General features: G+C 39.9%; 1 protein-coding gene across 1 annotated transcript; it reads left to right on the forward strand.

Moving 5' to 3' along the window:
• Positions 1 to 951: 951 nt before the first annotated feature.
• USP53 (ubiquitin specific peptidase 53) lies at positions 952 to 26,666 on the forward strand. The gene is made up of 16 exons (XM_082236904.1): positions 952 to 1,090; positions 7,773 to 8,402; positions 10,754 to 10,846; positions 11,605 to 11,739; positions 12,228 to 12,341; positions 12,422 to 12,504; positions 14,196 to 14,301; positions 15,430 to 15,576; positions 17,105 to 17,254; positions 17,576 to 17,747; positions 18,873 to 19,022; positions 19,791 to 19,937; positions 20,149 to 20,872; positions 21,652 to 21,722; positions 23,300 to 23,381; positions 25,031 to 26,666. The coding sequence occupies exons 2-16, from the start codon at positions 8,259 to 8,261 to the stop codon at positions 26,013 to 26,015; spliced, it is 3,303 nt and encodes a 1,100-aa protein (XP_082093030.1). The 5' UTR covers positions 952 to 1,090; positions 7,773 to 8,258; the 3' UTR covers positions 26,016 to 26,666.
• Positions 26,667 to 27,439: the final 773 nt, after the last annotated feature.

Here is a 27,439-nt window from a genome sequence, read left to right on the forward strand (position 1 = left end):
TTCTGCAAGAAAGAAAAGTGGAGCTGCTTGATGGCAAATGCCCTGCCCCTTATCAATGGGCACTTGCCACCATGGCTATGTTCTACCTCCACTATCAGGTAAATTATGTGTCTCAATGCTAGTTATCGGGAACTGTGAGTGGGCACAGAGCGCTGTTCAGCTCAGGTCCAGCTTGCAGGGTTTGTACAGGCACCTGGTTGGTCACTGTGAGAAAAGGATGCTGAGACCTTAGAGTGAAGTGTGGGTAAATCCAGCAGGCTGCCGCCAGCTCCAGTTCCGCAGCTTGCTGACAGCTCTACCTTCGGCTTCTTCCCAGCATCCTTCATCAGCATCCTTCATCAGCACTCTTCATCAGCCCGCAGGATGAACTGAACCGGAATCCCGCGCGCGTCCAACCTCCCTCGCCACCGCCGTCCCAGGCTCTGTGGGGTTGATTGATTGATTGATTGATTGAAGGAGGGGGAGTGGGCAAAACCCTGAGCTTGGGTTGGATGCTCCTGAGATGACGTCACGCCCTCGCACTTCCAATCACTTCCAGCCTTCGTTTCCCTACGGCCTCCCTTTCCTTTGCCCAATCGGAAGCCGGCATTTCCCCCGCGCGCGCTCTCTCTCTCTCTCCCCCCCTCCCCTTTCCCACTTCTCCCTCAGCGTCTGAAGTCATCGGAATGAGCAGGAACTCGCTCCAGACTGCCCCGACTACTTGCCCCGCCCACGCCAGTCAGCTGCTGCTACTGCCGCGCGCGCCCGGCCTGCCCGTGCGCGAGCGCGCCTCCCGCGAGAACTCCCGCCCTGCCGCTTCTCTTTCCTCCTCCCGCCTCCTCAGGTTCTGTCCCTCTCTCCCCCCCCCCCGCCCCTCTCAGCCAAGGCGCTCGAGCGTCGCCGCTCCAAGCGGGAAAGAAGAAAGTTACTCAGCGGGGAGGGGGGGGAGCGAAGAGGGAGCGAGGGGGCGGGGCCACCGCCTGGTGCTGGTGGTGGTGGGCGGGGGAAGGAGCCCTGCCTGCGGCATAGTCTGCTTGCCTGCCGGACGGAGGAGCCCGCGCTCGGGATGGGGAGAAGCGACTGGCGTGGCGGCGGCGTCGCACCGGAGGAGGTGAGGTCCCTCAGGGGACGCGGCGGTGCTGCTGAGGTGGAGTGGGATGTGGGGGGGGGGGGCTCCCATGAGGGGGAAGCGGCGCCTGAGACGCGGGGAGAGCGAGCGAGCGAGGAGCGCCGGCCGAAGAGGCACGACGGGGTAGGAGGAGGGGAAGGGAAGCGAGGTGGCCAACGGCTGGCCTTTCGAAAAGCCGGTCGGTTGAGAACTGGGGGTGGGGGGTGGGTAGGGAGCGAGGCCCTTGGCCAGCTTCTCTCTCTTCCACGTCCATACACACCCTCACCCTCCTCCCTTCAGCCTGGAACTTCCTGGCACGGAAAGTTTTTCCTCCGGCGGCAGGTGCCTGAGGCGGCGGCGGCGGCGGCGGGTGTGAGCTGAGTTTGCCCCCTCACGGGCCAGCTCGTTGCTGCCCCCTCGGATTTGGCCCAGCATGTCTGGTGGTCGAGCTGGTCGGCTTCTTATGCCCCCCCCCCCAAACACGACACGCCTCTGCTGCTGCCACCCCTCGCATTCTCACGCATCCCTCCAGGGCCCTTCGCGGGGTGGGCGGGGGAGTTAAGGGTAGGGTCTCCTTGGTGGAAAGCCTTTCTTTCTCGTCCACCATCGCCTTTAAAACAACAAGAAGAACCTGTTCCTCTCCTCCCCTATGTATATTTTTCCTTTTGGTTGTCGAGCCCTTCGAGCCGTTTTTTTAACCCTTTAAATAATAATAATAAAACACTCTTCCTCCTTGTTTACTACTTCACGCTTTCTGCTTCAGCCGTATCTGTTTATTGGCTGTTGAAATGGCTGGGCTTATGACAACTCTCCGCCCATACCTTGCTCTTTAATCCGGAGCCTTCCTTAAGTGTTTACATGCTGCCGCTCACCCACAGCGTGTGGTACGGTTTCTGATTTTTTCCCCTCTCCTCTCCTCCCAAAAGCCCCCTCCATGGTTAATTTCAGCAGATATTATTACATCGAATGAAGAAGCAAGAAATCAGCATGCTTGTGACTGGAAAGCGTGTTTAGGGCGAGGAATGGTCCGGGGTTGAGAGACTGGCCCACGCACTGGGCCATTGTTTTGACTGCCATTGCATCAGACAAGGTTTTGCTAAATTTAACCTTTCCAGATCATTGAAACCTGTGTGAATAGGATCTGCATAGTATCCAGTACAGTATCTGATTTCCCATTCTTGGGTATGTGTTAGTCAGTTTCCAGCAGATTTTTGGCCCTGTTTTAATCCGTATCTTCTCTAATTTGAGTTGGTTGATCTTCTTGCATGAAAAAGACCTGCAAATGACATACTATATTCTTTAAAAAAAAATTTGTGGTTTGCATAAAATACTTGGGATACCCTGATTCTGAGTATTTATGTTCATGAACATGCTAAATCAATGAAACTTCATTTTGTTAATGTGGCTAGCTTCAAAAGTGTTAACATAAGTGTTAATTTTTAACCTGGATGTTACACACATGCTCAGTGATTGGCATTAAGTAAGGAAACTGCTTTTGAAGTTTATAGGCAGTTTATGTGTGGCTTGCTGTACTGCTTATGAAATGCAAGGATGACATAACTATTAGGTATTTACAGTTTTCTTCACTGAGCAGTAGAACTGATACTTTGTTTTCTGTGAAGTTTTTCAGATACCATATTCATGCTTTTTGTGAAAGAGCCACCCAGGGAACTTTGGTAATAACACAGTATTTGGATGAATAAATACTTGCAGTATGCATTGAATGGATAAATACATGTACAGTATTAGCTTGTTTGTTGGGTGGGATATATTTATTGCCCAAAGCCACGCTTCATGGAAGCAAGTAGTGCAGCACAGGTGGCTACAGTGGGGGTGGGGAGAATTAACAGAAATTGGAGCCCTTCACCCTTGACTGAACAGAAGTACCTTTCTGAAAACAGGTCCAATTGAGCACAGTAGTATTTGCTCCTCCAAGCTTCAATATCCAATGTGTTTATTCTTTTAATGCAGTAAAGGTAATAAAGGTAAAGGACCCCTGGACGGTTAAATCCAGTCAGATTCGACTGTGGGGTGCGGTACTCGTCTTTTCAGGCCGAGGGAGCCAGCGTTTCTGAAGAAACCCATTGAAAAATCAAATAGAAAAAAATGTTGTAGCAATTGTCTTAAGTGAATATAATTCATACTTTGAACTGAATAAAGCAGATCAGATTGCAGTATTTGCCAGTAATGTTAAACGGCTATAAATCTTGGAAGCGTTTCAAACCAGATTCAAAACATCAGATTTAGGCATTGTTTCAGTAATCTGTCAAATACCTTGCAGAGTAAGAAGTGGAAACTCTCAAGCCATAGTTATTTGATGTTTTCAAAACTTTCCCGTTTATTTATTTTTGTAAATATTTCCACCTTCCTGAAAACTGACTTTGTGTATTCAGGACGTGGTTCCACCCCTGCGCATTGTATGAAAAGATTATTACTGGAATCTTGATGTTAAATTCACAAGTCTCGTGACATAGAAGTTCTTTATAAGTCTTCTAAGATTTAGTTTGCTGGAGCATGCATAGGCAAACTCGGCCCTCCAGATGTTTTGGGACTACAACTCCCATCATCCCTGTCCACTGGTCCTGTTAGCTAGGGATGATGGGAGTTGTGGTCCCAAAACATATAGAGGGCCGAGTTTGCTTATGCCTGTGCTAGGGGAATGGGCTTATAATGTTATAGTATACCATTTTGCAATATGAAACTATGAAATACTCTTCCTGAGGAAACTTCTCAGAATGGAAATATGAGCATATTGAGGAAGCAGTGTAGAACTTGTTTTTATTTCAACTGGCTTTCTGGAGAGCAGAAGGTTGAAATTTTAAAATGGGTAAAAATATTTTAATTCTTTTGCCTTTTAGGTATAACATAGGACCTTCAGCTATAAAACAAAATAACTCTAGATCATTAGTTGCAAGAGGGATGTACTAGCACTAGTTTAGCACAGTTGTGCAAAACTGAATATTTAAACAATGTGCACCACTCAAAAAAGTATATTTTCTGTGGTGGTGGGGGGGAGCTCGTTCCATTTGCATAAGGGACTGTTTATACAGAAGGAGGAAGAACTAAAATCATAGCCCCCCCCCCCCAAAGGTTCAAACAAGAGTAGAGTTCCACTAAAGGTAAATTCTTGGGGGTCAGAAGCAATTTCTGAGTATGTATTTATTTAAAATCACAATTGTCTCTGAGCGGTGCGGATCAGATTGAATACAATAAATATTAAATCAGTTAAACTATAAAATCAGAAATTACTTAAAATACCTGCTGGAATAAGAACATATTCAGTAGATGCTGGAGGTTCAACAGGAAGGGCCCTGTCTAATCCTAGGTCCTATGAAATCTAAAGGGTTTTAGGGAAGAGATAGCTCTCCTTCAAACTAAAAAGTGCACTATGTCAATAAATATATTTATTCAATATGGTCATATTTTAACTTCATTAAATGGAAGTTGCTGTGTTTTTTACTGTTCTTACTGGGAGAAGTGAGTCAGACAATGCTGCATGTTGTGGCTGCTTTATCATGGAAGAATAGTGGTGGTAATGGCTGGTACAGTGGGGATGATGTTAGGAACTCTATTTAAATCAGCAGGTATTACAAATGGCCTGCCACTGTTAGCTAAGTACATAAGACCTGTACTGGATCAGACCAAAGGCCTGTCTAGTCTGGCATCCTATTTTCCAAAGTGGTCACCCTGGAGTTTCCTGAAATTGCACAAAAAGGGCATGATAACAACAGTTCTCTCACAGCCAAGGTGTGTGGCCACTGATCATGGATATTTATGGTTGATAAACAAACTGTTGATAAACAAACCTTCCATTAATGTGTTTAAGCAAGTGACTATCATTTATATTTTGTGGCAGGAAATTCCATAAGTTTATGCATCATGTGTGAAGTATTACTTCCTTTTGACTATTGTGAATCTACCATATTTAATTTGCCTGAGTGTCAATAGTATGAGAAAAGGAGAAGCATTTCTCTGCTTTCTCTACAACATTCTTAACTTCTATCACGATGTTCCCTCTTCTGAACTAAAAAGCCCCAGCCTTTTGGTTGTTAGGGAAAGTATCTCAGCCCCTTGATCATTGGAGTTGCCAACTTTCACAGCTCTGATACCCTTTTTACATGGGGATTCTGGGTGTTAAAAAGCCACTTGCAGTTTCTGTTCATAGGACAAATTATTCTGGACTTCTGCTGAATGTTGCACATGGGTTAATATTCCTTACAGCTTTGTGTTGTTAAAGGTATCTCGTATTTGCTACCACTCCTAACAGTATTTTAAGTCAGACCAAAAAAAAGTTCTTTTGAGACTGGCCTGCATACATTTGTCAGCATTTTTGTAATAATTATTGGTTCTCTGAGAACAGACAGTGTTTTGTTTTTAGACCACCCACGGTGCCTAGCATCAAATGATGAAATGAATATTTTCATGTTTGTTTTCTCTAATTTTGGTTAATTCCATAAACATATTATTTCAGTAACCTCACACAAAAAGAAAAAATGTCAGTCTGTTGTTTGAATCTGGGTCTAGAAGCACAAAAAATGTGGAGTGGTTCAGAAAATGTGTGAGAGGTTGGATAGGGAGATAAACCTAATGTGTTATTCACATAAGGTGGATTTAGTGTTTGAAAATATATTGTAATGCTGGGCTTCTACCAAGTTGCTTCGGATGTTTCATTCATCTGACATTTTGGGTATGTTGATGTATTCCAGTTTATGTGGAAATGTATATAGACTCTTGTTTTAAGCATACCTTAGCTGTTAAAATTTAGTGCTAGTACCTCTGGAACTGAAATAACAAGTTGCTACAAGAAGTGCAGTTTAAATGATACCATTGCATGAGTACAAAGAGTTCTGTAGAACTGGTGGAAAAATACATAAAATGTTGGCTTGGTTCAAAGTACGTTATTCTCTTTTTGTACAGCCTTTATCTGTAGTTACACTCATTCAGTACTACAAATATATTTTCTCAGAAGTCAACTATCTAATGTTTTTATTTTGTCTTCTGGATTTACTTATTACCTGTGTATCCTTTTGATTGTATTGTAGCTCTAAAAAGACAGCTAACTGAGCAGCACTGAGTAACTGTCAGAATAATATTAGTAGTAATCCAGTCGGGATATTTCAAGAGCATGGATGATAATGGGCAGACCATCCCCATCCAAGAGCAGTCATAGCTGCTGAACCAGCTAAAGCTGGGAAAAGGCCACCTGGGTCTCAAATGACAGAGCTTGATCAAGGGACATTGCTACGCAATACATCTGCTTTGTTGAGTACAGCTTCATCTAGAACAGTCTGCACTCCCAGAGTCTGAACACAAGAACACTGGTGCAAGTGACCTCAGACTTACAGGGATTTAGCCTCAGTTTCTTGATCCTCATCCAGCCCAATACCAAGTCCAAACATTGGTCAGTCTCACCTGATTCAATGGCAAGAGAAGTAGAGCTGAATATTATTAGCTTATTGATGGTGCCTCACCCAAATTCTCCTAATGCCACCACCCAGTCAGTGGCTTCATATAGATCAGAGATGGGAACCTGTGGTCCTCCAGATATTGGACTCCAGCTCCCATCAATCCCAGCCAGCATGGCAAGTGGTCAGAGATTATGGGAGTTGTAATCCAGCAATATTTTGAGGGCCACAGATTCTCCATTTCTGATATAGATGTTAAAAAGATTGATAGAACAGAACATTGTGGGATCCCACAGCACAACTGGCATGGGGGTTGAGCAGCCCCCCATGCCATCTTCTGAAGCTAACCCTGTAGATAGGTTGGAGCCACCCTATATCTATGCCTTCTACCCCCAATCCACAAAGCCTGTGTTATTGAATTTTATTTTATTAAAAGTCACTGTGGGAGCAAGGAGGAGACGAGCAGGGTTGCATTCCAACTCCTGGCAGTGATCAGTAGGGCAACTAAAGCTGTTTCAGTGTAAAACCAAACCTAGGCACAGAATGAAATGGGTCTAGGTAATGAGTTTCATCCAAAAGCACATTGAGTTGGCTGCCAACAGGTATTTGTGCTCCAAGGACTTTATATGTTATGCTATCAGTATATAGAAACCTAGAATTGGAAAGGAAAGCTAACAGCTGGATCTTAAGATAAGTTAATTCAAAGGTCCATAGAAAGAAAGCTTTCTGTTCCATTATCATAACTACATTCCCCACATTGAGACCCATGTTGGGCGAATGATTCCTACACTGCAGGGGGTTGGACTAGATGACCCTTCCAATTCTACTTTTCTATGATTGAGTTCAACATGGTCAGCTTAAGAAATGCCTTGATTAGCTAACACTCTCTTTTTGTAGTAGTTGAAAGTAGTTAAATGTGAGGTGATGATTTTAGGAAGTTTTTTAATCAGCTGGTAGATGTATTATACTTGGTAGATGCTTTATACCAAGGTTCCATTGGCAAATGTTTAGGTGAAATGCATGTTGCATCATCTGTATGTTCTTCTGACAGATTCCTGGGATCACTCATTCCAAATGGTGAAATGGTCTTGGAAACTGAAGTTATTAAATCCACTTACCATCTCTCTCTTCAGCTCTTACAACCCATCTCTTCATCCCAACTAAATAGCTGGAATAGAGAGAAGCCCTGTGTATCCATCTATGTTCTGTCTTTGCTGCTGTCAGCTGTGTACTTCAACTCTTTTGCTAATTTCAGATTCCCTCTCCCTTTCTCCTTACAGATTTTGAAAGAAGACAGATACACAGTGGAATTACTTTTGCAAACCACAGGAAGAAATGTGATTTATTTCTTAAAACGAAGAGAAAGAACCAACCTGCAAAAAGACTGATTATAGCTAAAACTAGCTAATAATTCCTGTTTTTTTTTCAATATAAAGCTGCCATAGTATTTAAAAATTATCTTCCAAAGAGTCATTTGCACTAATATTAAAGAAGAAGAAAAGGTGAAATGCTATAAAGATTGTCCATAAGTATTTGTATGGCTTATCATCATAATATTACATGATCTACTCATCAGAACAAAGTTTTTCACATTTTATTTTATCTTTATTTTTTAAAATAAAAAGAGCAGATGCGATATTGACTTAATGCAATCTGAAGACTTGGACTTCTGAACACAATGCCGTAACTTAAAGGCAATTGTCAGGACTAGGTTTGCTTTGCTTGGAATCCTTCAGTCTTATTTTATAAACACTGTTTCCTAAATAATGGCATGGGTAAAGTTCTTGAGGAAACCTGGAGGAAACCTTGGAAAAGTATATCAACCTGGAAGTGTGATGTCTTTGGCGCCTACCAAGGGCTTGCTAAATGAACCAGGACAAAACAGTTGCTTTCTTAATAGTGCTGTACAGGTAAGGAACTCCTCATATTTAATGCAATAAAACACAGCTCAAAGACCTATTTAGTCCAGCATTGTATTTCACGTAGTGTCCAATCAGATGAAGCCTACAAGCTTCATAAGTTATATTGAAAGCTGGCTATTAATATCTTTAAAATGCACCCCCCATTCACTATGTATCTTCCAAGATTGTACATGGTGGCAAGAATGAGAAGGAGCAACAGCCTCCATTTTCCTTGCCTTGCCTTTTGTACAGTTTGGTTCCAGAAGGAGGGGATGCAAGTGAATTGGCAATAGTGACTGTGGTGAGGAGGTGAGTCCACAAGAACACAACAGCCAGCAGCAAATTGAAGTCTGCTGTATATAATTTATAGACTCTTGAAACCAATGTTTCTATGAAGCATATATATGCTAATCTAATTGTTCCTAACCTTGAGTCTCCCAATGTATTTGCTAAGCAATTCAGGCCAACAAATAACTTTCATGTAATTTGAAACTTTTAAAAAAAAACCACCCACAAGGCTAGCAAATGACCACAGTGGCTTCCCATTATTGAGCTTGTGTATTTTCCAGAAAGGGCTGCCATTTTCCCTTGTATGGTAGCTAGCATGTCTGATAATTGCTGCTTGTTTGTATGAACAGGCTCTTATTCTACTTACGCTGAATTTGTAGGACTTCATAATATTGTGGTCATTTGTATTCCATAGAAAATACATGTTAAGCTGCAACTGAATTTTATCTTAGTTGTGCTAAATTACATTTTGCTTTAGTATGCACATATTATCAATGTTTGTCATTTAATCATTTTTGGTAGGAGACATGGAAATGCTGTTTACCTTCCCACCACAGCGGTACCTATTTGTGTACTTGCACTGGTGTGGTTTCGAACTGCTTGGTTGGCAGAAGCTGGGGACAGAGCAACGGGAGCTTACCCACATGTATTTAAACAAATTTGACACTGTGTTTTCAGAGGTTGATGAAGTAGTGGTTATCTTCCTTGGCCAAGAGGTACCACTTAATCAAAGTAGGACTGCAGACTTGAATACATCACTCATAATTGGAAAACTTTCCCTTTAATTGATCAGCATTTCAGCATGGGTGTTATCAAGCTTTGCTTAAGTAAGAAGAAAATAATTCCTTTGAAAAGCCTTTAATAGGTTTCTTTTACTAGCCTATTAATGCCACACACACAGTTACAAAAGATTCAAGAATATGTGAACATAAATTACCATCAGAAGTAAATTGAGAGCATTTTAGAATGCACATTAAATGAAGTTAAAGGATAACTTGTAACTGATGTGTTTGGAGTGAATATGCACTGCTATATATGCATTTAAATAGGGCCATGCTGGCATTAGGTTTTCTTCGTAGTCCTACTTTAAATGTCTTTGCACTTTGACATTGTATCCCTTCTTTCTAGTATTTGTTCAAAAAGAGTAAGATAGGATAGACGGATTTGGGATTTGTTCATGGAGAGAATTACATGTGCAGACAAAGCTTGATTTGATGTTTTCAGCAGTTAGAATTGCTGTATTAGAGACAAACCACTGTTTAAATTGAACCATAGCTGGTCATCTCAGCCACTGAAAACAGCTCTGTGTGTGATACCCTTTCAGCTATCATGGGGGAAAGTAGCTACAGTATTTCAGTGATAATTCTAATACTTCTTAGTTTTTGATCTTCCAATTATTCTCCCTTCTAACAAGTAGTAGTTTGAATTTGCATATGCATAACTTAAATTTTTTTCAACTAAAATGTTTCAACTAAAAGGATCCTATTTCTAAACCAGAGATGATGAGCCTACAACTCCCAGCATCCCTTGGCAGCATGATCAGTGGTCATGAATGATGGGAATTGTAGTCCAGCAACATCTGGAGGACTACAGGTTCTCCCTATCCCTGCTCTGAACCATCATTCATTTTACCGTCCATCATACAAAGATCACAGGCTGGTTTACAAAAATACATACCATAATAACAAACAAAAACAATACCACTCTCCCCACAGTTTAAAAGGCCATAGATTGTTTAATTTGCCGAAGACCTGGGAGAAGAGCAATGTTTTGCCTTATGCCTAAAGATATGTGTGCCAGGTGAAACTCCCTGGGGAGAGCATTCCACAAGAGGGGAGTCACTGCAGAAAAGGCCCATTCTTGTGTTGCAGTCCTCTGGACCTCCCACAGAGGAAGCAGATAAAGGAGGGACTCAGATGATGATTGCAGGATCCGGGGTCTAGTACTCCATGTTGTCATGGTGTATCAGTACTGTAATGAAAGATCAGTTTATTGTAGGCCTTCAACTATATATGTGGACAAATACGTTATTGAAGAAATTGAAGCTTTTATTTTCTGCCTCCTCATCTTAGGTTTTATGGCAACTTGACATATTTCGGCGAAGTTTAAGAGGTCTATCAGGACATGTTTGTCAGGGTGATGCCTGCATATTCTGTGCTTTAAAGGTAAGTTTAGAATCACAGTATCCAGTTCATAAAGAGATTTTGAAATTCTTATTCAAGGGAAACATGATTCAAAACTTGTTTTTGTAAAGGAGCATTTGTTAACAACTATAATTGCTGCCACTTAAGTATTTTGTATGCTGTTGTAATTACAGCAATGGAATATGGATTAGAAAATTGGGAAAGAGGGGACAGGGGAGTCTCTTTAAATCCCTATTAGCATATCCTTGAGAGGGAGAGCAGGGAGTGCTAGAAATCCGAGCATGAACACTTCTTTGAGGATATACTGAAACTTGTCATTGTTGCATGGAACTTCCATGCTCAGTATACCTGCTGCGGGGGAGCAACTGTGGAATTTGGTTAATGTCCTCATGCACTGCTTTTGGGTTTTCTGGAGACTACTGATTAGACATAGAGGGAAGCAGGTTGTTAGATTAAATTGATAGTTTCTGATTCAGAGGGCGCTTACATTCCCTTCACCAGTGCAAGGATTGCTACCGCCCTAGGGCAATGTCTCATTGCAAATCCCATTTATTTTCTTCAAGGTATAGTTGTGCAGAAAATGGGAAACATGGCCCAATAGAGGGGACAGGTAATAGGTTTTTTCCTCTACTAGAAGAAGTAGTATTTGGTATTGCACTGTGTTCAATACATCAGACTTCACTGGATTTTCTCCTAGATGAAGAAACCATTGGAGTATGCTAGCCTATTTAAAAACTGGCTATTCAGAAGTATTAATTAATGGTACTGTTGACTTTCAGACTATATTTGCACAGTTCCAGCACAGTCGAGAAAAAGCACTCCCATCAAATAATATGAGGCATGCCTTGGCTGAAAGCTTTAAAGATGAACAGCGATTTCAACTTGGTTTCATGGATGATGCAGCAGAATGTTTTGTAAGAGCATGATATTATGCTTTTCTTTAAAATTTGTCTTTGATACTTTGTGGCAGTGATATGGTTAGTTTGGATACAAGAGAGCCATATTCACAGCTCTCATTGAAGCATCTTAACCTGTAGGTGTCTGGTATCACTGGGGTTTAGGATGAGAATAAATTGAAAGGAATCTAAATATTTTGGGCACTAGTTCTATAGCCTTTTTTAAAAAAGGCAGACTTGAGAAGAATACAGATGGTATATATTTAATACAATTCTTGTTGGAGACATTGTTTACTGTTCATTACCTGGAGTTAAGTGAACTGTAATTCATAGCAAGTGAAGAAACAGTGTGCCTTGTGCTTTGCTTCACCATCATGTGGCATGAGGGTATCTGGGAGGGTACTGGACCTTCAGCACGGGAGTCTGGCATAGCATTATAGGGAGTCTGAATGCTGGGAAAGCAGGATATAAATCTATTAAATGAATCAATGCATTCCTTTGTTTAGGAAAACATCCTTGAGAGAATTCACTATCACATAGTGCCAAGCAGTGAAACAGATATGTGTACTTCTAAATCCTGCATTTCCCATCAGAAGTTTGCTATGACATTATATGAACAGGTAAGGTTTGTGTTTGTTGTTGAATTTAGTGCTCTTAAAGTTTCCAAAGTTACAAAAATTAAAACTTCTTTTATTTGTAGTGTGTATGTCGCAGTTGTGGGGCGTCTTCAGATCCTTTGCCTTTCACAGAATTTGTGCGTTACATTTCAACAACAGCTCTATGGTAAGAGACCTTGTTTTCTCCTTTATTCTTCCCCAGACCTCTTTCATTTTGTTCTTTTTATTTCCAGATTCTCATAGTATGAGAACTGGGAATTCCAAGGAATAGTGGAGAATAGAATGGAAGTGGGTGTGTTCAATACCTTGTTGATAAACTGAATAATGCTTTAAAAATTCACTAACTCCAAGGGATACACATTTTTTGTACAGATTTCCATAACACCTGTTACATGAGGATCAAACACGTATGTAGCTAGCCTTCCTAGGACACTGCTACGGTTACAGGCTATATGGTCCTTTTTCCTGTGTTGTACCAAAAGTTAAATCACTGGTTTATTTATTTATTTGAAATATCCTAAATACATTGTAACACAATAAAACAGAGAAACGAGAGAGATGACTATTCTGCAAGAGTTAAGGATTCAATGACATTTGAGGAAGCAGTGGAATTGGGTCATGTTTGAAAATATGCACATTCAACATATTTTACATCTACCCTTCCTCTGCAGTAACATTTCACACCATCTATCTGATTCTGGTTCGTTCTAATAAAACATAGTTCTTAACCTAGTTTGGACATAACAACAGGTTATAAGTTTAAATCAGGTAGCATATGCTTTTGATCTCCTCCTTCTGGCGCTTGCTAGAGGAGAAGAGGGGAAGTGGCATGCTTGAGCAGAAGACTTCTGCAGGGAAGTTCATGTAGCCCTAAACTATGGCTCTGTGTTCTGTAGGAACCAGGCAATTGAATCGGCTCTTGTCTTTCACCCTCAAGAGCAGGGCATCAATTTGGACTGATAGGAATTGAATCCCACTGGGATGACAGGAAGCAAGATTGACTTATGTTCCATGGCAGGAGCTACTTAAAGACACAACTGTTTCTGGCCTCTGAAGAGAGAACAGGAGTTTACTTAACTTCTGCTAGGTCCCCGCCCCCCCTTTCTTTTGAATTAACACTAGGGACAGTTTATTTTCCTTTCTCTCACCCCAGTCTCACACCTTGCTGAGTTAAGCAGAGTCGGGAGGTGAGTGCCCTGGACGGTTTGAGCAGGCAACAAAGGAAGCCCCTCTCTTGGGACCAAATGTTCAGTTTCAGTCCTGGGTCTTGCCCTACCAGGTAGAGTAACTTCCAGTCAGTTTAGGCTGTCGTTCTGCTTCTAGGTAGAATGCAGGCAAGAAGCTATCAAAATACTTTTAACCAGGGGAATGTTACAAAACATATGATTATGGCATTATTATAAGACTTTTATCCATACACTTCATCACATTTACGAGTATTTAGACTATATGTCATAAATGGCCCCTTCCAGAAATAAAATGGCTGGTTTATAGTGATGTATACCAATACTGAATGCATAACATACGGATTTAAACTATTTATTAATGTGTCCATAACCTGCAGTGTATTTGAGTTGCCTTACTCTGGTATTACTCTGGAATGCATTGCTCAAATATTATTGATTTTTGAAATCCTTCAAAAGAAATTAGGGTGCAAAATAGTAATGGTTATATAATTCCCTTATTCCTTTTCATACATAGTACCTCTGTCTGATTCTTCATTCTCTGCATAGATTAAGATTTTAGAGTTCTAAAACACCCATATTTGTTGTATAGTACATGCGCCAAATAGCGGAAAATAGCTGTTTGCTACTATGGCACTATATGCTAAGTTTAAAATTTACTTCTTCTCTGCAGCAACGAAGTTGATAGGATGTTGGAAAGACATGAGCGGCTCAAGCCTGAAATGTTTGCAGAACTGCTTCAGACTGCAAATACTACTGATGACTTCAGGAGCTGTCCTGTGAGTAAACAAAAAATGTTTCTGTTTGGGCTAACTTCATAAATGTGATGAAGCTGAACATTCCATAATTGAAAAGGGAATTTGGTCTGTTTCTTTCTCATTGATTTATATTTAATTTAGACTAATATTGTAAAACTGTCTTGGATTACCACATTCTGAAGCCTTCTTTAGTTGATAAAAAAACATGTGCTGATAATCCCATGAAGGAGGAGAATAGGAACACACACATTTGCCCTCCACTTGTGCAGATTCTTCCCAAAGGTTCTCTTTGGGTTGGGGGCATGTCTGCAGCAGCTCACTGTACCAAACACACAGATAGCCTGCTTGGAGTTCCAGCTCACAGGGACACCCCACATGCATTCAGTAGGCCACCCTGCTGCACACATGCTCTTAATCCACAGGCAGTTTTTGAGATTGGTCACTATGAGCACATACTGCAATGCTCTTCTCTTTCATGGGGTTACTGCCATGTGTCTATGAATACCTGAAGAAGGCTTGAGTGTAGGAGGCAAGTAGAGCATGGAAAAGGTCTTCAGGAAGATAGGAAACTGCCTCTTGGATGTGGGAATGAGGACCACTGCTTATTTTCCTCTGGCTCTCAAATGAAGCAAGTCGCTTTGGGCATCTATTTTTAAAAATTGATGTACCTTACTGGGTTCTATATATGGGGCAGGACAGTGTGCTTATTGTTTAGAGTGCATACAGTTGTGCACACGGCTAAATTAATTTATATTCATAAAATTTATTACTCTGCCTACACTCAAACTTAGAAGTATAGGAATGGTCATTTCAGATAATTTGACCTGAAAATAACTGTTGTGATTTAGACCTTTCAGATGTAAATTATGTGGTAGTAAAATAGCAGTGATCTGAGGTCTAAATAACAGTAATCTATCTCTCTGTCTTCTGAAATCTATTGTAGAAAGTAGTAGTAAGAAACTCAGCTGAATAGGGCATAATTATGATTAGTTTGGTTTTTATTTTAGATTTAAATAATAAGTTGCTAAAGTAACATGCCGTTAAGTAATTGTGAGACATATATTGTAACATTTATTCTGAATTCAATGTGAAATAGATAAACCATGAGGATTTAAACTAATTAGTTTTTATCTTTTCTCCTTTTTCTAGAGTAACTGTGGCCAAAAAATAAAAATCCGACGTGTTCTCATGAATTGTCCTGAAATTGTCACAATTGGCTTAGTCTGGGATTCAGAACATTCTGACCTAACAGAAGATGTCATCCGGAATTTGGCAACACAACTTTATCTTCCAGGGGTATTTGAGCAACAGCATTTAATATAATTCCTTTGGGTCATCCTCACCATTTAAGAACTTCTGTGTTCTTTTGAGAGCTTTGTGTACCAAAGAGGTGCTCATTCATTCCTGTCTCATAGTGCCATCCTATGCATATCTACTCAGAAGCCCCACTGAGTTCAGGGAGACTTTATCTTAGGTAAATGTGCATAGGATTGCAAGCTGAAAAGAGGAAAAGTCTATTTTAAAAAATACCTTAACATTTGAAATGTCCTCTTTTCAGTTACCATAAAATGCTGCAATATGGCTACAGAATTTAAGTTGCTTTAAAGTGTGACTTTATAAAGCAAGATAACATAAAACAGATACAAATAAAACTATTTTAGAGTTTCCATGCCACTTTTCTATTACAATTTTTTAAAACATTTATTTTGAAAAATTCATTGGTGGTGGTTAGTAAGGTCTCCAGGTGGCATGCAGTACAATAAATGTATGAAATCCTGTAAAATAAAGTTAGCTGAATGTAGCACAAGATGTTTGCCTAGTGTCAAAATAACATCATAGTTGACTCTTGGTAAGCCTGTCTGGGGGGTGGGTGGGTGTATTTCACAGATAGTGTGTTTAACAGTGGTACCTGATCTCCTTGGTCACCAACTAACAAAAGATAAAGCAAATAATAATGTTTAATTTCATCAGGGAACAAGCTTACTTAAAAGCCCTGGAAAATAATGTGCTCACCTGGCACCGAAAGGAAGTGCCAGGTGGATTCCACAATCAGGGCACTGGCTGGTTAATTGACAATAGACTTAAAATATTTTGATTAATAAGGCACTCCCAATTAAATGGACAGCATATCTTTGTTAAGTCCCTAATACTTTTCATTACATGTAATGCTACATCTATTTGTAAATTTTGTGTTGTATTGACAATATTGTATTGTGTGGACAAAGTCATTTCTGTTGACAAAGATGCCACCTTACAAGATGAGTCATGCTTATTTATAGATGTGTGCAAGTAAACAAGTTTTTAAAATTTAAGATATTTATACCTCAACAAAACAAAACTTTAGCGCAGTGGGTTATAGTCTAGCTAAACTAGTATAAATAACTTTTTAAAAACAGTAACAATTCAATAAAAAACCCAACAATTCTTAATCTTTTTCAGTTCTCTGACTAAAGATTGTAGGACACAAACAAATTTTAGAGCAATTTAAGGAGATGGGAAATCCTGATTCAGAGCAAAAAAATTGACTGAATCATTTTTGAGATTGCCTGAAGGAGTTTGCCCTGTTATGGTCCAGTCATGCTGCAATTAGGAACATGTCATCAATAGCAACTACATACACAGTTATGTGTAGTAAATTACAATGCTGGGAAAGGTGACTAATTATCATAGAACGACCAATTCTTCACATCAATGATTTTGTCTACAGTTTGTTTCTATACTGCTAACTGAAGTAATGAGCTATATCCCATTTTTCAGCTTTGTTACATAGTTTTCATGCTTTTTAGCTCTGCCATACTTTTTGACTGATGTATCATTTTTGCAGCTGTTCTATAGAGTTACAGATGAAAATGCCAAAAATAGTGAGCTTTATCTCGTGGGGATGATTTGCTACGCAAGCAAACATTATTGTGCCTTTGCCTTTCATACCAAGAGTTGCAAATGGGTGCTGTTTGATGATGCTAATGTGAAAGAGGTAAGTTTAGCTGTTCTGATTTGGTGATCTTTCTACATAACTGCCTAGATGTGTTCAAAAGTAAAATGCAATACTTACATGTAGTTCTAACAAAGTGGCACTTAAATGAAAGGAAATTTGTTACTCCACTAAGTTTTCACTGTTAGAAAAGAGATCAAACACTGACATGAAAGTAGCTCTTTTAAGAAGTCAGAATAATCTCTCTGAGAAGTTAAGTGTCAATTGAATATAGATTATATCTATTTTATCATCATTGAATTATAACTATTACTTAACTAAATTGAATTACTTATATATCTCATGAAAAACATAACTTTTTAGGTTGGAACAAAATGGAAAGATGTGGTGTCCAAATGCATTCGGTGTCACTATCAGCCATTGCTGCTGTTTTATGCAAATCCAGATGGTACACCTGTATCAACAGAAGATGCACCAAGGCAGACAATACACTGGTCTCATTATAAAGCCTGTGCAGGAAATGGAGAAGAACTTGGTAATACACTTGGCTCTTTCTTCATATTATTAAAAAATAATTTACTAAGTGCTTAACTGTGTACACAGTCTACATATACATGATCTATTGGTGTGTCCTGAGTTAGTAGCTGGAAAGAAGGAAGCAGCCAGTCCTCTACTCTAGCCTTGGGTAGAATGAACTAGCCATTGTATAGGCTGAGTTTCCCATTCCTCATGATCTACGTTTAATGTCAGTTGCTGTGCAGTGAAACTGACTAGTTGATGGTTCTCATGATACAATCTCAGAGTGGGAAACATCATGGAAATTAGTATCCCTGTGGTGAAAGTAGTTAGATAAGTTCTTAATGTGTCAGGGAAGCTGGGGGCAGTGGGTGTGGGGGCAGTGGGAGATTGAAGGGTCTGGGTACTATTAATGTTTCAGCTGAGGCAATATAACCCTAACCCTACCTCCCATATTAAGGAGGAATGGGCTTAGAACAGTTGCAGTGTTTCTGTTGGAGCAAGGTAGCATAGGAAGGAGGCCCTTTGGAAATATAGTTTGAATATTAGGTGTTTTAGTTTTTCAATGTGGGGAGTTCAATTAGTATTGTAGGGTTTTTTGGTTTTCTGCATTCAGCATCTAGCTATAGAACTGTTTGAATGTTACCACATTTACGCTGGCATTTTTTTCCACTGTACTACATGGACTTGAAACAAGTCTGGTAAGAAAAGTAAGGGCTTAACTACCAGTGACATTAATGACATATTTCAACAAACTGCCATTTAATCTGACTGTTTTTCATTTGAAGAGATAGCAGGTGCATGGTGTGATCCAGAATATACCTCCAAATCAGACCAGGGAACCATGCTGCCTGAGGGGTGGGTGTTGTTAAAAATTGTTCCCTCATGGGAACAATTTCTGACTGAAAGTGTTGCTTACCGTAAACAGCATTGTCAGGAGCAAATAGCATCAGGTAGAATGTGATTTTCAGCAGAAAACCTGTGTGGTACTCCAGTGAGAAAAGGCAGTCAGGTTTACATATGCTCACTTAAATGCATGCTTGATGACACATACAGAGCTTAGGCCTTAATTCTAGTGCTAGAGATGATTGTGGGGTTTTTTAGCCTCAAATATATTAACATTGCTTAACATTCCTTTCCCTAGGATTTGAAAAGTCTACTTTTTCTAAGTCGGATCGTCCAAAAGAGAATGGGTTTGCAGAATCAGTTACTCAGAAGAGCACTAAAAAATATCAGCCAGATGACTCAAATTTTAGTCGAAACCATGTTCAGTCTGGTGGTGTCAGAGGATCAGGTATATATCTTAAACATTCAAGGTAAAGGTACCCCTGCCCATACGGGCCAGTCTTGCCAGACTCTAGGGTTGTGCGCTCATCTCACACTATAGGCCGGGAGCCAACGCTGTCCGCAAACACTTCAGGGTCATGTGGCCAGCGTGACAAGCTGCATCTGGCGAGCCAGCGCAGCACACGGAACGCCGTTTACCTTCCCGCTGGTAAGCGGTCCCTATTTATCTACTTGCACCCGGAGGTGCTTTCGAACTGCTAGGTTGGCAGGCGCTGGGACCGAACGACGGGAGCGCACCCTGCCGCGGGGATTCAAACCACCAACCATGCGATCGGCAAGTCCTAGGCGCTGAGGTTTTACCCACAGCGCCACCCGCGTCCCGATATCTTAAACATTATAGTAATGTTAACTTACAGTGCTTATTATGCACTGGTATTGTTGAGTTGAATGTGTAATAGTTTTAGTGGGTAACACATTTGAACTGAACAGTAATGTAACATTACATTATTTAAGATATATCATTTTGGCTGTTTTGAAAGTTCTGACCATTAGGGCCTCCCCATAGAATGTTTTGGCTTACATATATGCAGCGTCTACAGCTATTTATACTTCTAGTGCTTGTCTGGTCTGCTGGTAGCATGCTGAAATCTTCCATATTGGTCTGGTGGCTCCAAGATAGATGGTTTTGTCTCATGGCAGGGGGTGAACTATTTGGCATTTTGGTTGTTTTTTATGACTGTGAACCTTTAATGCATATTCTTATCTATTTTTCCAGCTAAATTAGGGCATAATGAACATAGGGAAAAGGCAAAGGATCTTTCCAGAGAGTGCGCTCAGAAGGTAGCCGAGATGAAAAGCTTCTCATCCTCCCTACGAAAAGACACTGAGAGAGGATCAAAGAGAGAATCTGGAAAACAGAGAGGTAATAGAACCTACTTCGAGGAGAGCACTTCCAATGACTAACTTTCACCTACTATGGTTAAACAATCCCCTGTCTTAAAAGTGCTATTTATTGTTTGCTCTGAAATTTGATTGTATTAACAAGAATAATAAATTGCCCTTAAAGCTTAAAAGAGGTTGCTTTAATATGATAGAATATTTAAAATGTGATGTTGTGGTGTTTCCCCCCATAGATCTATCTGGAGAGGTCCGCACCAATTTTAAGCCAGGATCGCCACCTTCTGGGAATGGATTTAAGCAGCATTCTAATGAACGTGTGTATGGCAGTCAGGGAAAAGGACCTTACAGACATGAAAAAGTACATAACCAAATCAGACCCACTGCACAAGTATTGGGCTCAAACAAAACAGATGGCTTTTCTGATGGAGAGAAGATGAGCCGTGTAAAGACTGACGGCACCACTGGTTATGATACAGACAGTAGCCAAGACTCCAAAGACAAGGGAAGCATCAGTAGCAGCAAAAGTCGAAGCAGAGGTTGGAAGCCAATGCGAGAGACACTAAATGTTGATAGCATTTTCAGTGAATCTGAGAAAAAAGAACACAGTTCAAAGCCCAAATTAAATGCAAGCAATAAACCTAAACATGAAAAGGAGCAGAGTTCAAACTGGCCAAAAGAAACTCGAAGTCAAAAAGGTTTGATGACTATCTATGAAGATGAAGCAAAACAGAAAGGGAGCCGGAGTTCATTGGACTCAGAAGGGAAAGGAAATGCAGAAAAAAGTGTAGGATTTACAGAGAGGAAAACTCATAGTGATAGTTGGCAGATACAAAGGACTGAATCTGGTTATGAAAGCAGTGATCATATAAGCAATGCATCTGCTAATCTGGATTCACCTGTCATTGAAGGAACCAGCCCAGTAGATAATACCACAGTTAAGGAATCTGTTTCCTGCAGGTAATAAACATGAAAGTTGTCTTGTGAAAGTATGTGTAATTAGGAGTGTGGATCCAATTTGGATGAAGCCTGAATCCATAACCAAAGCAGACTGCTTTGGAGTGATTTGGACATTGTCTGAGACAAAACAGAGCTTCTCTGAAGCAACTCAAAGCTTTGGACTGCTAGTCAAACCTTGGGTCTGCCTTGGAGATTTGAAGGATGGAAAGGGAATTGAGTGTTTGAGTACAGTTTCATTAAGCTGCTACTCAGCACAGATATTATTATCTACATTTGTGAGAATGAGAACTCATCTGTCCTTACTGCATTGTATTTGTAGTAATTCATATTTGACATTGATTGAGCTACTTGTGCTGGCAAATGCTTGAAAGATGCACAAGCAAAAATAGGTTTATTTTTCCATTAAAGCTGAGGCAGAATATGGCAGAAGGGTATGTATGCAGAATAAGAAGTCTGTGACCTTGTAAAGTTCTCTCCTTGCCTTTTCCAATATAACTTCTGCTTGGTCAGGCACATTATAATGGTGCCTCTGCATTGGCTGTTCGTATGCTGTTGAAAGGTGGACAAATTGTGTGACAAAATATAATCTCTTGCAAGATTGGAGAGAGGGAGAAATTTGGATTAAAATATATTTCCAAATAAGTTGTCTTGTACAGTGAAGTTCCATTTTGAATTTTCAACTTTTGATGTTGTAAATATCAGTAACTATTTCTGTGAAGGTTTAATGAAATCTTGCCAGAATCTGAATCTTATGGTTTTTACTTAATCTTTTTTCACAGTGACCAGTTAATCAGATATTCTGGGTGTATCTTGCAGTCTACCTCCCAGCAGAACAAAAACTCTTCAGATGGTAAGAACTCAGTTGTTCTCAGTATAAGTGTATTCAACTCTTAAGGGTTTCTAAGTTTATAAAACAAATTTATCTAACACTAAAAAATTAAGTTTCTATCTCATCACATTGCGCTTTGTTGCTCCCTAATTTGTTATATCACTGTCCACCTTAGTCATTTGTATTCTGAACTGTTTTCTGAAAAGAGAGCTCACTACTTTGATGGAGAGGCAGCTTATTTGACACAGTCCAAGAAAGCTTTAAAAGTGTTCCTGATATATAACAGTTCTCCAAATAAGTTCTATAATTATAAAAGTCAGAATTCCTTCTATTACTGTTAAACTATTTGTGCTTCATTGATAATGGTGAAACCTCTGCTATGCAAGCCTAACATCTGCCATATTTAGTTTGACTAGAACCTAGAGCCAAAATTCCTACTGGACTGTCTCTGGTTTTAACCATGCATGGATCTTCATGTCAGCAGAAGAGAAAAATAACACATCTATTTTTAAATTAGCTGGAATTCTGAAGGCACAAGCCTCTGGGTGTCAGTGAGCAGCTTTGATTGAACACTTGCCATAGTGATATTATATAGGAGTCCTCTCTTGTAAGCATTTGCTGCCATCTTACGTACAGTACATGCAACTGCATGGTAACAAAGAGCAATCTAGTAAAGTAACTCTGAAACCTCAAAAGATTTTGCATGGACAACTTAACCATTTATGTTTGTAGCTAATTTGTCAGTAGTACATTATTGGAAGCTTAAATATATTCACATGGAAATCTATGCAGAAAATGTTTTCAAAACATGATGCTTCAGGATGACTTAATTGTATTTGGCACCTTAATAATTTGTTCAGATGTATCTATCTTTGGTACCAGTACAGCATTATGCTTGACTGACAAAAAAAAAACTGGTAACAGTTATCTCTGATAACTTACTTGTGAATACATCAAATCTTAAAATAAGGTTGTCGGTATGGCTTCTATATTCGATTGATAAGTTTTATATCTTGTAAATTCCTAAGTGCATTGCAGATTTATTTATAAAAGTATTTGTATCCCACACCTTCAAACCAAACCTTGTCCTGAGGGTAGCTAATGCTCAAAATAAAAACAATGGTTAAAAAGCAAAAAAAAAGCAAATGATCAAGAAAATTATGTACTTCTATAAAACATATTCAAATCATGTTGTGTTGGCGTGCTGCCTGAAAGTATACAGTGCACCAATATCCAAGGGCAGATGTCCAGTTACGGATGATAGAATTTTTATGCATTGATGTCAACTGCAAGCTCCTGCTTTAATATCTCCAGCTGAAATATTAGACTGCCGTCCTTTTCAGGCATTACGGGAGAAGGGTGGCATTAAGGTATTACATTTGGCTGATTCTCCTTGTACTTAAAAAGAATCCTAGGCATGCCTCATGCTTTATTTACGTTTACCATGGGATTTCAAGAGTGGGATTTTTTTATCTTAGAAAGCAAATGTTAAGTTCACAAGATTTTTTCTCGTTACTGGTATTGCTGATATTTCCTGTGCATATTTAAAAAAAATACATCATAATGTGCTTAAGGTAAACAACAACACTGTTTTGCAGCCTTGAAGAAAGACCAGGTTAATACTCATATGAATTATAGATCTCATAACCTACCTTCAACATCTCATCTGCATATGCAAAGGTAACCTTTAACAATGCAATTATGTAGTCTAAAGCAGCTATTGTAGAAAAAACAAGTTTATTATTTTGTAAAAAAAATGTTTTACATTTTCATTTAGAACTTTCATATTTTTAAAAGAATTTTTGCTGATATCCAAGATCCTCATTTCTACAAATTGGCAGTGTTCTCATGTAACACCAAATCATAAAATGTGCTTTGGTAAGTCATACTGTGCATGAGCTACATGCTTGTATACACAGTCCAAGCACTCTGACTTCACTTCACCCCTCACAATCACTATGTCAGCCTAAACCATGGCTTGTTGACCTTGCAGTCATGGTTTGTTAAGGCAAAACAAACCACAGTCCGGGATTTGGACATCCCACTAACCTAGTTGTCATGGTTTGTTTACCCACACATCTGAAAGGAGGTGAAGTGGGAGTACTTGGACTGTGTACACAGGATGGCTTAGCACTGTGGTGCCAACACAGCCATTGTATAACAACCACTGGGTTTTCAGGTTTGTTAGTTATTTTGGCCAGTTGTTGAAGGCTTAGACTAATCCCTGAGCATTGCCTTGAAATTACATTTTTGAGATTTCAGAGCATAAAGAACAATGCAAGATTGTTTTAAGGGGCCCTGTCGCTCCTTCAGATGTCATGACCAAAAGTCAGAGATGATAATAATTCCAGTCCAACAACAACTGGAATACCCATCCCTGTTTGAAAATCTTAAAGACAATCTTGCACCATTGTTCTTTTGTAAATGTGTAAGTTAAATTAGTGTAAGGGGTACTATGTGGAACTGCCTTTAAGATCTCTCTCCTTTTCTTATGCCAATCTACTAATATGCCATGATAATTAGTTTAAGCTTTGCTCTGTGTGTCTGCTATAAGATGTAGTAGGTGGCAACCCAGATAAAGCTTTGTGATTCCCAGGGTTTGGAACTGCCTTCCTGAGAAATTGCATGTGGCAACCTTTCTTTGTGATGCCAGGTAAAATCAGTATTGTTCTGATGAGCATTTGAAGAAGGTGTTTTGTTAATCCTTTTTATTTCTGTGTTTTAACTTGAATTCTGTTATCTTCATGTGATTGGTGTTGGTCACTTCAGATGCATAGAAAACAGTGCAATAAAAATAGTTTACCTTTTTTCCCGAGATCCTGAAAAACAACTGGATGTTGAATTATTTGAAAATTAGCAAAATGTCTGTGGTCATGATGTGGTGGTGTGAAGACCATATAATGCAAAATACTGTGCTCTCCACAGCTTCCCTGTTGGGGAGGATCAGGCCACTCACCATCAGTAGTGTAGGGCAAGATTTTCCCTTTCTCTACAGTATTCTCCTGAGATGTAGTGTGTTGTGACAATTTTTCATATGTTTGATAAGAAAGAGGGCTGAATTGGGATAGGGTTTCTTAAATACACACTCTGCCTTAATGACTCAGCCATGAATAATCAACCATACTGATATCTATATAGTCCTGCCTCTTAATCAGCAGTCCATTCTGAATGCTGGGTAGTGTTGAAACTGGCTTAGCCTAACCTTCAAAATATGCAGCTCAACCAGAATAATTGAAATAACATGAAACTTCTTTTGTTGACTTCAACTACAATTGGGTTGCAGTTTTAAGTGTTCAGTGGTTTTCATTCTTTAATGCTTTGTTTTCTAGGACTGACATACCTGATGGCAATAAGAAGCTTTTTCCTTCGTTAACACTACAGACCGCTTTAAAAGACCACTCTGAGAGGGAAATGAAGAACAATGCACTTAGTGAGCAAAGCTCTGCACAGTGGCCCACTGAAGAGATACTTGATGAAACAAACATAGCAGTACACAGTGCTGATAATTCAGCTTCTTACAACGGCGAGAACTTAACCATGTCTGAAAAGGTTCAGAACAGTGAGTCTTTCTCTTCCCATACAAGGACAGTTAGACCTAGGCCAGCGCTTGCATTTTTCTTACAACAGAATATATCCAAACCTTCCTATACTGAATCTGCGGCATCTGCTGAACGTAAACTTCATTTGTATAGTAGTAGGACTGATGATGACACACAAGAAGCGATTTACCAAAATCTTCCTCCTCCTTTACCACCAAAGAAATATGCTCTCACTGGTTTGCATGGATTAGAATATGAATCTGCTGTGGATTTAAAACCAACAGAAGTACCGGGCACAAATCCTTCCAGTGTTGAAAGGCATGTTGCAAGAGTAACTTCAAAGACTGTACCTGAAGCAAGTCCTTTTACACATGAAGAAAGACTTAAATCATTTCACGGAAATGAGTCTTCCAAGATGAATTTTCCATCAAGTTTATCAGTAAACGATCTGCAGGCTGTATCCAATAATCCTATACATAAGGGAGCTTGCCTCACAGGACAAGGTGCTAGCTCCCTGGATGCAAATGCCAATGATATTGTATCTCTTACTACTTACTTTTCAGTTGACAACTGTATGACTGATACATACAGGATGAAATACCACCAGAGACCCAAGCTGTATTTTGCAGACACTGGCGTGTTAAACAAAGAGACACCTTTGCCACCAAGTGGAATACAGATGAACACTTCATACCACAGTAATTCCGAATCAAATTATCCTACAACTGATCAGAGACATAAACCCAGCATTGGAAATATATATTGCAATAGGTAGAATATGCAACCATTGAGCATAAATGCTTGGCGCCCCAACATGTTGCAATGTTTAGGTTTCTGTACCTCACTTATACTTCATTTAGAAGTTACAGCTATTGAATGATGGTTTTGCACATGCATGCGTGTTTAAGAGAGATACAAATACTTTTGGACCTGTTACTTTTGTGCTTTAACAAGATTTGCACTCATTATAGGCTAATGCAGAATTATTCAGCCAGCATTGTTACACTTTTAAAATTAGAATCTACAAGAAATGCCCTTTAAACTGGCATTCATTTGATAAATAGGAATAGTTTGCTTTTTGCAAGTAATGAATGCTGCACCTTTTTAATATGACTTGGACTAACTAGTAGAAATCATTATGAAATACCTCTTTCGGTTTCCGATCTCACAAGTGTTTAATATTAGTTACTCATCTCTATTTCAGGGCACTTTCTTTATATTACATAAAGTAAATCATGCATCTTTTAATCACCAACCACCATTTTATCAGTCATAGAAAGATAGGATGCTGCCTTATACCAAGTCAGATCATTGGTCCATCTAGCTCAGTAGTGTCTGCACTGACTGTCAGGGGCTCACCATGGCTTTAGGCAGGAATTTCTCCCAGCTCTACCTGGGGATTGAACCTGGGACCTTTTGCATGTAAAGCATGTACAGTGGTACCTCGCAAGACGAAAAACTCGCAAGACGAAATAGTTTTTCGTTTTTTGAGTTGCTTCGCAAGACGAATTTCCCTATGGGCTTGCAAGTTTGTTTCCTTTTTCTTAAAACCGTTAATACCCAGGGTGCATTGCTTCGCAAGACAAAAAATTCGCAAGACAAAAAAACTCGCAGAACGAATTCATTTCGTCTTGCAAGGCACCACTGTACTCTATCACTGAGCCAAGGCCCTTCTCCAGGCAGGAAATGCTTATGCATAATTGTTCAAGATCTCTAATGTAGAATAGCCTTTCATGGTTTTGGAATGGTGGGTTGTGGGTAGGGAAGGCCATCCCATGACGGTTACTGTTCTGGCTTAATGAATTATGGTTACAGTGTTGTATTATTTATTTGGTGTTCATACTTACAAACTTCGCCAAAGGATACATGCAGTAACAAGTACAGTCTCCTAGGGGTTTGTGTCACTTTGGGTTTCAATTGGAATATTTTGCTCCCTGGTTATGTAAAGTTTTCACAGTAAGGAATGATTTGTGTGTTTGTATGGGAAGTTTCTTTTCCCATGGAGGCACTTTCAGACCAGCTCATGTTAAAACTGAAGTGATAGACCTTTGGGAACTGTACTACCTCAATATGGCATATTGATTCTGTACTACTGATGGAGGAAGAAGTGCGCAGCAGCACGATCCCGGTGTGGTGCCATTGTGGCTGCCCCCCCCCACCCATGCTGGGCGCCACACCCCTTCGGGTGGCACACCCCGC

This window comes from Podarcis vaucheri (genome assembly GCF_965113315.1).
Source record: "Podarcis vaucheri genome assembly, chromosome: 9".
Taxonomy (NCBI): domain Eukaryota; kingdom Metazoa; phylum Chordata; class Lepidosauria; order Squamata; family Lacertidae; genus Podarcis; species Podarcis vaucheri.